At 55.4% G+C, this 12423-nt stretch overlaps 2 protein-coding genes across 4 annotated transcripts in view; both read right to left on the bottom strand.

Moving 5' to 3' along the window:
• Positions 1-1811: 1811 nt before the first annotated feature.
• On the bottom strand, positions 1812-9067 carry Susd2 (sushi domain containing 2). Its single transcript, XM_031348193.1, has 15 exons — positions 8933-9067; positions 7515-7722; positions 7171-7322; positions 6485-6652; positions 5847-6021; positions 5511-5712; positions 5242-5327; positions 4891-5159; positions 4652-4795; positions 4391-4549; positions 3426-3674; positions 3036-3302; positions 2752-2928; positions 2570-2675; positions 1812-2444 (listed from the first exon to the last, which is right to left on the bottom strand). Exons 1-15 carry the CDS (start codon positions 9000-9002, stop codon positions 2420-2422), a joined length of 2457 nt encoding a protein of 818 aa, XP_031204053.1. The 5' UTR covers positions 9003-9067; the 3' UTR covers positions 1812-2419.
• A 2265-nt stretch (positions 9068-11332) lies between these two features.
• Cabin1 (calcineurin binding protein 1) overlaps positions 11333-12423 on the bottom strand; it is a 115545-nt gene continuing 114454 nt past the window's right edge. For all 3 annotated transcript variants that reach the window (XM_031348562.1, XM_031348561.1, XM_031348560.1), the window contains 2 exons: positions 12092-12318; positions 11333-11901 (listed from right to left, as the gene is read on the bottom strand). In XM_031348562.1, coding sequence (XP_031204422.1) covers positions 11758-11901; positions 12092-12318 — 371 coding nt within the window. In that variant the 3' untranslated portion in view covers positions 11333-11757. The remainder of the gene's footprint in view (positions 11902-12091; positions 12319-12423) is intronic.

The raw sequence follows: 12423 nt of genomic DNA on the forward strand, positions 1-12423 counted from the left end.
TCCCTCCCTCCCTTTCTTCCTTTCTTTCTTTCTTTTCTTTTTTTAAAGAGACAAGGGCCTCACCGTCGGGCATAGGTTAGCCCCAACCTTATAAGTTAAAGCAATCCTCCTGCTTCAACCTCCTGAGTAGCTAAACTATAGGCCTACTGCCATTCTCAGCTTGGAACTCCTGTGGTCCTGGTGTAGACTTCTAGGCTATTCTGACAGACCTGCAGCCGGTCACCCTGTTCTCACAAATCCAGACCCCATCTAAGAAGCTAGCTTCCCACTCAGCGCCCGGCATCTGGCCTGGCTTAACTTGGCTCAGGGACCCTTTGGGGACTCAAGCAGTGGGAGACAAGCCCTTCTTTACCTCTTCTGAGAGGAAAGTAGCAAATGAACAGCCACGACCGAAACCCTCAGCCCTACCCTAGCCTGAGCCGCAAACCTAGAGAAAAAGAAGAAATGAGACTGGGGGTTGGGGTGGGGGGCAGACTGGGAAGTTAGAACTTATAAGGCCGTCCCCTCCGCTGGCGTTCTGGGTCCTTCTTCCTTCAAGCCCGTAGTTCCCAGTCGTTTACACAAAATGTGCCCCATCATGCAGTTCTTTCTGGAAGCTCTCAGAGGAACCTGTCCCTGTAGCTCTGCTCTTCCATATCTTGCCAGGACTTCTGGCTAAGGGTAAAGTTAAATGAGAGAACTCTGGACTCCTCTTTGGCTGGACAAACCCATACAACCTTTCTGAGACTTCTGAGTCTAGGGGATATGTGGTGGGGTGTGTATGTGTGCAGAAACCTCGGCTATGAGTGTGACCAAACTGGCAAGAGCTATCATTCCCAACCACCTAGGTTCTGGCGCTCCTGCGGCCACCAAGGATTCACGGGTCCTGCTCTCTTCTGCCCCCGTGTGGCCGCTCCTGGAATTGCAGAGCACAAGTCCCACGGAAACTTCCCTGCGGGATTCTGTAGGTGGAGCTCTGCCACACTCTCTGTCTGAGATATAAGGAGCAATTCTGGCCCTACCCTACTCCGCCTAGGCCCTTCTCAGCCCTCATTCAGGGGCCTTAACACAAAGGAGAACTTTGGGGCCTCGCTGGTCTTTCTGCTGCCTACTGATCTGTGCTTCTGAGAGAGTTGGTCTAGGTCAAATAAATGAGGCTTAATTCTGTGCCTATCTGAGCAGCATGATGTGGGTTTGGAGCCCACCCCAGGCTTGGGCAAGGTATCTTTTTCTCAGGGGACCCCACAGTGGGATGTCGCCTTTCCTGCAGACAGCCCAGCAGCTCATAAACAATTGAACCAGTGTCACCGGGTCTGGGAGGAGGTGGGACTAGCCAGAAGGTACCTGCCTCTTTCATCTCGAGAGCTACTTATGACAGCCCTGTTGAACTTTTTGCAGGCATCTGCCTTCCCATTGGGTCGCACCATTATTATTATTATTATTATTATTATTATTATTATTATTATTTTCTTCTCCTTCTCCTTCTTCTTCTTTTTTTTTTTTTTTTTTTTTTTTTTTTTTTTTTTTTTTTTGGTTTTTCAAGACAGGGTTTCTCTGTATAACCCTGGCTATCCTGGAACACACTCTGTAGACCAGGCTGGCCTCGAACTCAGAAATCCACCTGCCTCTGCCTCCCAAGTGCTAGGATTAAAGGCGTGCACCACCACCCACCATTCTTCTTAATCCCACTCTATACATCCGTGGAAAAGCTCCGGAGAGACTACGCCACGGGAAGCAGGAGCAGAAGAAGGAGGCGGGGCTCAGACTCTGATGCTGCCTGTGGGTAACCTCACGGACAATTACGGAACAGCGGGGGAAACACAGACAGGAACCAGGATGTAACATGAGCTTGTTTTCTCGTACGGGGATGGGAGGGAGTTCCTGAGTACGCTAGAGAAGAGGTAGAAAAGCCTGGTGGTTTACAAACGAGGTCTCTTCTCTGCTGGACAATTCTTTTTCTCCCTGCGCAGGCCCAGAGGCCACTTTTCACTGTGGGGCGGGGCCAACCTGAGTTCTCAAGTTGGGCCACGGGGCAGGAATCAAGGCAGCTTAGCTCTCTGGGGGCCCTCCCTGGAGGGCAGGCACCAGGTCTGAGTTTATCAGGCTCTGGGGAGTGAGGGACTGAAATACGAACTTCCAACGCAGGAACTTCTGGGCTTGGGACATAGGTACTCCAGTTCTAAGATGGGACAAAAGGCTGATTGAGGCAGGTTGCTGATGGAGGCGTGTTGGAGGCAGGGTTCGGGAGTTAAGACTTATCCGGTATTATGTCTCAGTCAGGACAGGCTAGGCACAGGTATTGGCTCCATAGTGTTAAAGGCACAGACACTAGATGTGGCATTCATAGGACTAGGGTACTTGTTCGTTGCGCTTCTCCCGGGGAAGGCTGAGTCTTGGCGAGCACGTGACCTGATGCTGTCAGCCAAGTGTGCTCTGAGTGTCAGGGCTGTGATCTCCACATGGTCCTACAACAGAGATAGGTTTCAAGTGGCACGGGAGTCCCGCCAGCTGCTTCTAGGTCCTAAGAAAGCTAAACAGTGGCGGGGGAGGGGGGGTCTTGAGTGATGTCCTCACACAGGTAGGGTCTTACGTGTTGCTCTTCCTGCGGCGGTGAAGCAACATATAGATGATTGAGATCAGCGCCACGATGGCCAGGCCTCCGAAGATGATGCTCAGGAGCACGGTGTAGTTCCGCCCTGAGAGACATGAAAGTGGTGACAAAGGCCAAGAAAGCACAGGTGGGTAGAGGCAAGATGGGAGGGGCCGGCTCACCTGGCTGACACTCTGGGGTGGGCGTAGACCATGTTCCATCAGCCTGGCAGGTGCTACTCTCTGGTCCCGCCAAGCTGTAGCCATTGTTGCAGCTGAATCGGACAACAGCCCCTTCCAGGTACTTCAAGCCTTCCTTGCGCCCATTCGCAGGTGGGGGCAGCCAGCCACAGGATACCACTGGGATGCGAGCAGAGCACAGAGGACAGGCCTGAGCTGCCAGCCACTGAGCGAGGCTAGGCGATCCGAGAGGTCCACCCGCCTTGAGCCCTTTCCCATCCCCCTACCAGGCTGCAGGCTCTTCAGGCGATGGTGGTGCAGCTGATGGGCAATCCGGGTGGCGTTGCCCACGCTCGGGTTCCCCGTGCTTATCACGTCAAGAATGCAGAAGTGGTCACTCTCGCAGAGTCTGGCCACATCTTCTGACTGGCTGGGTGGGGTCTCATCAGGGAAGAGTGGTCTGAAGTTGGGGTCATGCTTGGTTGGGTTCGGGAATTGGTAGATCAGAGGCCAAGAGTCATAGGTAAACAGGGAAGAGGTGTTGGAAACAGCCCCTGGGGAGACAAGGTGTCAGTCTTGTGTGGGCACAGTTCCCTGCCACAGACAAGTTTCTCTCCTTGACCCACTGTGTCACCCTGGCCAATCCCGCCTCACCCTCCCTGCCCTGGGTCACTCACAGTCGGCTCCAAACTGGAACACCTGCCGAGCACTGGCATCCGGGGGCAGGACTTGCCCATTGCGCAGAGTGAAGTCATCCTTGGGGTTATCGTTGAGTGTCCCCAGGAGACCACGGGTATGGGTCAGAAACTTCTCAGGCAGCAGGATGCTCACACTCAGGAAGGGACCTTGTACACTGACCTCGAGGCCAGCTCCCGATGACAACATGATGGACACTTTGTACTGAGAGGCCACAGACAGGAACACGCCTGACCACGAGTAGAGACGGCTTAGGATTACTCTCTAGGGCCCTGTGTTCTGCCCCCTGTAACCCTTGACAGATATGTGTAAGGCACTAGGAGGATGCACGTGTCTGCTGACTGTGATGTGCTAGTACTCCCAACATACATGGGCTCAAGGCTATCTATCCCCCTGTGGGGATTCCCTCTCCATGCTGAGGCTATGTGTTAGGGTCGATCCCCAGTGAGGCTACAGCACCCTGGCCCTTCCTGAAGGTCTCTGTATACGATGCTCTCACCCAACCCCGCCAGGAGCTATTTTATTGCTCAGCTCTGGAGCAACACAGCCCGGTGTAGAGGGAGTCGGAAGCTATGCTGTGGCCCCAGGCTGTCGCTTCCCATCACTGTGGACTTTAGACTTCTGTAGGGACACATGGAGGACTAGCTGCTAGCCCTTGGCCGCCACAGGACTCTGTGTAGGCCCTCTGGTTACAACAGGCTCTCCCGTGGGTATGAAGGTATACGAACGGACCTCAGGCAGAGCAACCGCACGCCCTCATTGGCCTAAAACAGTCGCAAAGAGGGTGCAGATTCCCCGACCTGGCCATGTGGGTCTTGGCTTCTGCAAGGCCCAAGAACCTTTGCCCTTGTATTCAAGCCGGAGTCTACCGCAGCCTACGGCCGGGACTAGGGAGAGCGTGAAAGCCACGGGTAACTTGCTGACCATACTTAGCCAAGCCACTTACCCTTCAGGTCCATCCAATTTTGTTCAGTGAAACTTAGCACTTTGTGATTCAGCAACACTTCCAAGACCTGGGATCCGCCAGCTAACCGCACCTCTATCACATCCGAGTTATCTTCTTGGATGGCCACTGCGGTCAGCCCCGTGCCACGGGCCTGGGTGCCTAGGTGGGGGGTTCAGAATGGGGCTCTTTGGGCTCGTCTACTACCCTGGATGACTCAGCAGTACCACCCCTCAACGTAGAGGCCACGGGGCCCTGCCTCACCATTGGGCATTATCCCAGGCTGGGCCCGGCCCTGTACTCTCAGATCAGTCAGTGTGGTCTCCAACAGCACATACTCGCCGTGGCCGCTGAACGAGAAGCTGGTGCCATCGAAGGTGACAAAATGGGGGTCCCCGAAGGCAGAGGCTGAAGTGAAAGCCAAGGATCAGGTAGATTTCTTTGGCCTTTCCCACCGAGGCCAGACCCTTCCTCTGTGGTCAGGGTCCCAGGCCAGCACCTACCCAGGCGTGGGGGTCTGTAGTTACGGCAGTCACTGGAGGGCCGGCGCTTCATATAGCGGGGACACTCAGGAGCCCAAAGACAGCAGTAATAGAAGCTGATGACGTCATAGAGCCAATGAGACATGCCAGGCACTCGGGGAGGAGTGCGGTATGGGGGTGCACCCCAGTCATGGCCACGGTCAGGGGTGCTGCCGCTTGTCGAGTCTGAAGTCAGGAGCTGCGTCCCTGCTGCTGTGTAGCAGCATTGCTGGCCTGAGCCATACTTGGGGCTAGGGTAAGAGCAGGTCAGGGCTACTGTTGGAAGCAGCCCCCAAGCCCTGCCCAGCCCTTACCCCTGGTCAGGTAGCTCACCTGGCTTGCACAGAGCGCACACAGTGCACAGCCCCTGGGTGGTAGGTGCATACGCTGCCTTGTTCAATGTCACAACCATAGTCAGTCTGCAGAATATCCAGGGCCTGTCACCTGGGCAGCTGCATTCTCTCGTTCCCCGGGAACCAACCCCAAGGAGATCTTTCGACCCCACCCTACCTCCTGGTGGCCTCTGTCTAACTTAGTCAGGGAGGCTGGCCCCTCCTGTTCTCCTCCCGCTCTCTGGGGCCCTCATGGGTTCAGGGGCTTACGAAGAAGCGGCCAGAATCAGCCCTGGCCTGGGCCAGGGTGCAGGGGCAGTCTGGCAGCTCCGTCAGGAAGTTGGGTAGCTGGTCTTCTAATGCTTCCCAGGCCAGGCATTGTGCACGGGCCCAGGCTACAGGGTCTGCCCGGAAGTCGTCACCCAGGTGCCAGGCCAGTGCGTGATCATTGGTCCAGAGCGCCAGCACATCCCTGCAGTTAGAAATGATGTGCCAGCTAACGGAGGCTGGCTGCTCAGCTCCCGACCCTTACCCCTGGGGCTTCTTCCACAAGCTCTGCAGTCTGCAGGCAGATGATTCCGCTGTATCATCTGCTGAGGCCCTTACTGTTTTCCTAGATAGTTCCTGCTGCTGATGATCCTCAGAGCACCCACTTTCCACCTCTGGTACTGAGGCAACGCAGGTTTGGGGGTGAAAGTAAAGAAACCGGTATTGGGGATGTTCGTAGCCAAAGGGTACAGATAGGACCACTTCGCCGTCCAATTCCCAGAGTAGGGTTTCCCTAGAGGAAGAGAAAACCTTGGTCAGCACCCCCCCACACCCCCCAGAATCCTCTCCGTTCCCTCAGTCTCTGGCACTGAGAGCCTGAGTGATGGAAAGAAAGCAACAGATGCTCCCTGTGGGACAATGACAATGTTTTGATGCTTTACCAGGATCCCTGGCTTGCGTGACCAGTGGGGACATGCTTGAATCACTGTCTCTGGTCCGTGTCAGGCTCTGAGGAGATGGGGCTGAGGCAGCTGCTTCTGTCTTCCCTACCTACTCTCTACTCAAAGGTCACAGCATGCAACACTCCCAACAGTCTCTGGGGCTCACCGCGCACGCAAGAGCTGCAAACCCCTCCTTGATCTACACCACCGGCCTGAAGTCCCTTCTTCCATCGCCACCTGAGACTCCTTCTCTCACATCTGAGTATCTGAAGGTTCCAGACACCTCCATCCCACCCCTCGGCACGCAGGCCCCACCTGTCTCTTCGTAGCCCCACAGCTCAATGGTGACGGCCGGCGTGGGCAGCGCTGAGGTGTCCCAGGTGAGGCTGAGGTTCCCCCCGGTGTCGGAAGTGCCATAATATTGCCAATGGGTCTCATTCACCAGCTGGCTCTTCTCGGTCTCAGGCACTTTGTAGGGATGTGCTGGGACAGAGGGAGAGCCCGAAAGGAATGAGTGAAGATGTAAGGGTGCACAAGAGACCTGGAGGGCTCTGAGAACCTCTAAGAGACAGCAGGTAGGTGATGGTTTCCCTCAGGGTCTCTTGGCAGGGAGATACCATGGCCGGGTAAGATAAGGGTCTGGCTTACAGAACTGAGGACCTAGACCAGATCAACACTTCTCAGCTGGCCCTTCCCCAGGCCCTTGCTCGGGACCATCAGGGGGCTGGGTCTGAATCAGACCCCCATGGTTCCAACTCCTTGTGGGCTGGGACTCTGGTCTAGGTGCCAGGGGTGGAGTAATGAATGACAGCCACCCTGGCCCAAGGGACTGGTTCAGCCAGAGCGACAAGTAGGTAGACTGGGTCTGGTATCAGCACACATTGGATTAGTGGTGGGGGAAGTCCCATGGCCTTGGGTTGCGGATAGGAACCAGGGCCCAGAGAGGGTGGAGTCTATGAAAATGTAACAGCCAAGACTGGCTTGACAGAATGAGGGCTCACCAGCTAGCCAAGTGCCTGCGTGAGGGAAGGAGCGGCCATTGTCCATTGATATGGTGAAGGGAATATAGCCGCTTTCGTACAGCAAGGGTGATATGCAGTGTACTCGATTCAAGGTGTCGACATAGCCAAGGGTCTGGATACTCTCCTTAAACCTGAGGGACAGAGATGATGGAGGCAGCCTGAGCCAAAAGCTATGGAAACGGGTTAGGCTAGGTGTGCCCGTGTTCTCCTGTCTCCCCTCCACTCCAGGGCGCCACCTCCAGCCCCCACTCTATGCATGAGATTGATCGTGTAGGAGCCCTAATGACCCAGCTGCTTAGGGTCTCCTCCACCCCCATCCCCACCTGCAAATGACACCATCAGTCGAGGCAGTCCACTTTAAATGTTGCACTACGAAGTCTTTGCCACCCATCATGGAGCCCGAGGAGGGTGAAATCTCTAGGCAGTAGTCCAGAATGTCTTCACAGCAGGTACCAAGGCCCGAGCAGGTTGGGTGACAGGAACAGGATCCGTCCTGTGCTCCGCAGCGCAAGGAGCAGCTCCCCTGGGCACCTGGAGAAGAAAGTCCCGTGTCCCGGGGTCAGCTGCCCTACCAACAGGGCCTGTTTCCCCTGGAGTCTGTGAGAAGCGTCCATGACGTTGACCAGGAATTGCTATTGCTACCAAATGTCATTGGAAAAGCCACTGGCTCTGTGGGCAGGGCTCCATTTTAGCACAGGTAATGGAGTGATTACATGGTTACATGGTTACATAGTTACAGCTAAACAAGGGTCTTCTTGCTTTCTGAGGCCAGGGCACATCGTCACCAAGAGTCCTATTGAAGGCCCAGGGGGGAGTGTTATCTGGGTTGAGCATGTTCCATCTCTTCCTGGGGGTAGGAGAGTTGAATCTCAGAGAGCCCCGCCCTCTGAGAAGGCATCCAGGACACTCCCTTTTTAGGGGACAATGAGGATTCCAGTGCAGGAGTACCCCATAAAAGCAGTGTACATCTTGTCTAGGCCCAACTGATCAGCCCGCTTCCTCTGTGGGCTGTGGAGACCTGTGGCAGGGCTGTTATCTCAGCCCCAGAGCTGAGAAGTTGAAACTCGGGTGGGGTACAAGTCCCCAGGCCAGGCCACACCTTCTCCCGGGCCCTTGGTGGAGATCCACCAGGAGCCAGGCTGCCGTCTAAGCCATTAGACCACCTCACTAAGCTTAGAGTCCAGAGCAGTAATAAATATTTATTGGCTAAGGTTTAATGACTGCAAGGGGTGTGGGGAGATGCTTCAAGATGCTGTGAGATAAAGTACCAGAGGGTGGTGGCCCTTGGGTGAGTGAAGCAGGGGACTGTAGTCTGGTTAACTCCCAGTTCAGCTCAGGGAAAGGCCATGGCTCTAAGCTCATCCTTGTTGCTAGACTTTCTTGGTTGAGCTGAGAAGGACCAGCATAGGGACTGATGAGAGCGGGGAGTGGGGGTTATGGGGGGGGGTAGATTCCCTGTGTGATTGTACTCTTCACTGGGGCTGGGGTGCAGGCTCTTTGGTCTTCCAGATTCCCTCCCAGGCCATTAGGTGAGTGCAGGATGGGCTTGGTTCGGACCTCCAATCTCCCCTAGAAGTGTCTAGATCCAGGAGCCTCCCACTTTCTTCCCAGTACTCCCCAGTGCAGTCGCAGATGGACTGCCAGATGGACAGACAGCTGAACCCAAAGGGGTGTCTGCTTAGGGCCTGGATGATCAAGCAGATGAACAGGGAGGGGTCAGAAGGGCAAAGTGGGGGCATACCTGCTGTGAGCCCGGGGCCTGGGATTGTCGAGAGCAGCATCAAAATCCAAGGGAGGAGGGTCAGCTTCATGGTGTGCCCCCGTGTCTGCAACCAGCAGGCAGCAGAGTGGCTCAGAGATTTGCAGGACAGGCTCTCATCCCGGCTGGCCAGGCCCCGCCCCTGGCCCCGCCCAGCGTTCTGCGGCACCACTCCTCCCCTCCTTTCTCCTCCCCTCCCCGCCCCCTCTCAAAGTCCACAGGTACCCATAGAGAGGGGGCAGAGCTAACTAGCCCGAATGTGCTAGTTAGCACATTCTTGTCCCATCATCACAGCCTTGAGACCCTGTGTGAGAATGAGGGGCTGGAGCGTCCAGATGCTAAGACAGCTCAGACCCTGGGGTCACAGTCCGACTGGTCTTGCGTGCGAGGTTTCTGCTGGGTGGGGGACGAAGTCCTGGTCCTTCCCCCTCCCGCCCCCCCCCTTCAGACCTAGACCTCTGCTTCCCCTAGGGAGGTGTTGCTAATACACACTCAGCTTGACAGGCGGAGGTGAAGCAAGAGTTAATCTGTAGTGCGAGCACATGGCATGGACTTGAGACCTGGTCATTTCTGACTAATAGCCAGAATTATTCAGAGTCACTACCCAGAGCTGAAGCCAACCTAGCTCCAAGCTTCTGCACAGGAGGAAGGAGCCTGGTGGAGACCCACTAGTGGCTCCTGGGAGACCTTGATACTAGGATGGCCCATGAAGGCCCCCCCACCCCCCCAAAGCTGGGACTCTCACTCAGGGCTTGTCACATCAGGACAGGGAAGCTGTAGATTTTCAATGCAGACACACTGGCTAGCCTCACAGGGGAGGAGCAGCTCAGGAGGGTGGGTTGTGAACCGAAGCATTTGACCTCGTGATCCTCGTTGGGTCCTGGGTCTCAGCCAGGCCATTGTCCTATGGGCCTAGTCCCATCTAGCTTAGTATGACTACCCAGAACTAGTCGGGGCTGGAGGTCACCGTGCCTCCCATGAGTGTCTGAGGAAACCTGAGGTGAGGCGTGGGAAGCAAGCTACTCCTAAGGTAAACCTGTCCCTACTAGACCCGCAACCCCATAGGCATATCTGGTGAGACGTCACCACCTTCCAGGGGGAAAGAGAACCTACTAAGCCATAAGGGGCTCTGACTGGGTGCTTTTGTGTGCACATTGAGGTCCCGTGGTGGGAGCAGTTGATGTTAACGCCCCAGGCCTGGGATTGAGGGTACTCCCTATCATGAGAGGAATGGGTAAGCAGAGGTATATGGCTAAGTGACCGCTGTCCCCAGTGTCTTGTCTGTCCAGATGGCGGGCCAGGTGAGGACCCATCCTGGGTCACCATGCTTCTAATCCATGGCCTTTGACTATTAGGTCTAGTCAATGGATTCTTTCTTCTCCGTGGAGGGCATGTGCCCGTCCCATGAAGGCACAAAGGGGACTAGACTTGAGATTTGCCTCCATCCTGGTCTAGAGTTTGCAAGGGGAGACAAATGGGGCTCTGGAGTGCTACGGGCAACAGTCATGGCAGGCAGGCATGGGGTGCTAGAACTTAAAGTATCTCCAAGATAAACGGTGTGGAGCCCAGGAGGGGCCAGGATCACAACTTATTCTTCTGTTGTGATTTGGTTTTAGTCGAGTGTTGTGGCGCACACCTAGAGCCTCACTCAGGATGCTGAGGCACCGGCCTACCTGGCCAATCGAGGCTATAGAGCAAGATCTTCTCCTAGGGTTTCAATCTTACGTTTTTGTTTTGCTGTCTGTCTGTCTGTCTTCTACATGTGTGCAGCACCTGCAAAGGCCAAGGGAACACTGGCTCTCTTGGAACTAGGGTTAGGAGCTGGATGTGGCCAGGAAGTGGTGGCGCATGCCTTTTTAACCCAGCACTTGGGAGGCAGAGGCAGGTGGATTTCTGAGTTCGAGGCCAGCCTGGTCTACAGAGTGAGTTACAGAGTGAGTTCCAGGACCGCCAGGGTCACACAGAGAAACCTTGTCTGGAAAAAAACAAAAACAAAATCAAACAAACAAAAGAGCTGGCCGTGCGTGTGTGTGCACACGTGCGTGCTGGGGATTGGATTCAGGTCCTCCACTAGAGTATGGAGCGCTCTTAAGGACTGAGCCAACTCCCCAGCCTCTAAATCCTACTTTTAAACCAGCAGCTCACATGTGTTGTGTCCTGGGTACCACACTTGTGTAGCTGGTCTGTCAGGGCGTAAGCCTCCCTCCTGGCTGCCCTTTCCCATGGTGCCCTTCGGCTCTGCTTTCTTTGTGACTTCCCACTTCCAGTACAGGAGCTCTAGGAAACCCAATGTCTGAGATTCTGAATAGAAGCAATCCCCTGGGGCAGGGAGCACATTCCCGCACCAGTGACTATCCCCCAGGATAAGCAAAGAGGCAGAGACCATTTTCCACCTTTATTAGAAAAAGAAGCAACACGACAAAAATACGGTGTGGGGTGAGCTAGGCTCCTGATGACATCTCTACCAGAACCCAGGCTGGCTTGCCTCAGCACTGAACTGTGGGCCGGGTCAGCCGGACATGGGCTTGTCAAGAAAGTCAGTATTTCATTAAAAAAAGAAGTGCCATTCTTGCTGTGCAGACCACAACCGGTGTGTGTGCCTAAGGCAGACCTTACCTTCCTCTGGACCAACACGCTGTGTGGACAGCCTGGACCAGGGCAGGATGCGGTAAAGAGGGGCTGGGCAGGCTTAGGAGCACAGGACACGATAACTCACACAGGCTTCTGGCCTTGCCCAGGCTCTAGACAAAGGGATCCCAGGCCTTGCCGCCGCCCTGCTAGGGCTGCAGGCCTCTGGATGGACTCCTTCATCCGTCCATAAAGTCGTCATCCTCGTCTGTCTCACTCTCCAGTGAGGACTCCTGGCTGGAGGTCTCCAGAACCTCCAGGGCTGGCTGGCACAGGCTCTCCTTCCTCACGTTGGCAGCAGATTGGGCGGACAGGATGGCTGACTGCACGCAGAGCAGGACATGGTCAGGAGTGACTGGCCTTACTCTGAACCTCTTGACATTAACCCAAACTCTCACCCAAGCCTCCTAGTAACCTGGGCCCTTCCAGGTCTCCCAGTAATTCAATCAAGCCCCTTCCCAGACCCCCTTCATGAGCCCCTGCACCAGGCCCCTGCCTGGTGCCCATGGTCACCTTCAGCTTCTGCTTGGTCTCCTCCGAGATGCTGCCTTTGGGGGAAAGCAGGGTAGGGGTAGGTGGTGTGACGGTGATCTCAGGCGGGAACTTGGTGGTGGCTGAGGGGATCACCAGCTTTGGCATGTTGGGCAGGAGGCGGGACTTGACCCTGCTGGACTCAGTTTTGCCTTGATGGCTCTCAGGCGTCTGGGCACGTCCACTGCTGGGGATCTTAGTGCTAGTGCCTGTTGAGAGACCTCAGAGTCTGAGTTCCCTTAGCCTCCTTAGTCTGTCTGGCTCTTCTCTGCCCACACCATGACGCCTTTCTGCCTGCCTATGTGGACTGCCAG

This window comes from Mastomys coucha, unplaced genomic scaffold, assembly GCF_008632895.1.
Source record: "Mastomys coucha isolate ucsf_1 unplaced genomic scaffold, UCSF_Mcou_1 pScaffold3, whole genome shotgun sequence".
NCBI classification, from domain to species: Eukaryota; Metazoa; Chordata; class Mammalia; order Rodentia; family Muridae; genus Mastomys; species Mastomys coucha.

Excerpts from the sequence above, each read along its gene's own strand:
- Susd2 (XM_031348193.1), bottom strand. The coding sequence starts at position 9,002 with ATGAAGCTGACCCTCCTCCCTTGGATTTTGATGCTGCTCTCGACAATC. Across the intron at positions 4,550-4,651 it reads GCCTGGGATAATGCCCAATG|GCACCCAGGCCCGTGGCACG; the intron begins GTGAGGCAGGGC and ends CCCCCCACCTAG. Across the intron at positions 2,676-2,751 it reads CACCCCAGAGTGTCAGCCAG|GGCGGAACTACACCGTGCTC; the intron begins GTGAGCCGGCCC and ends CATGTCTCTCAG.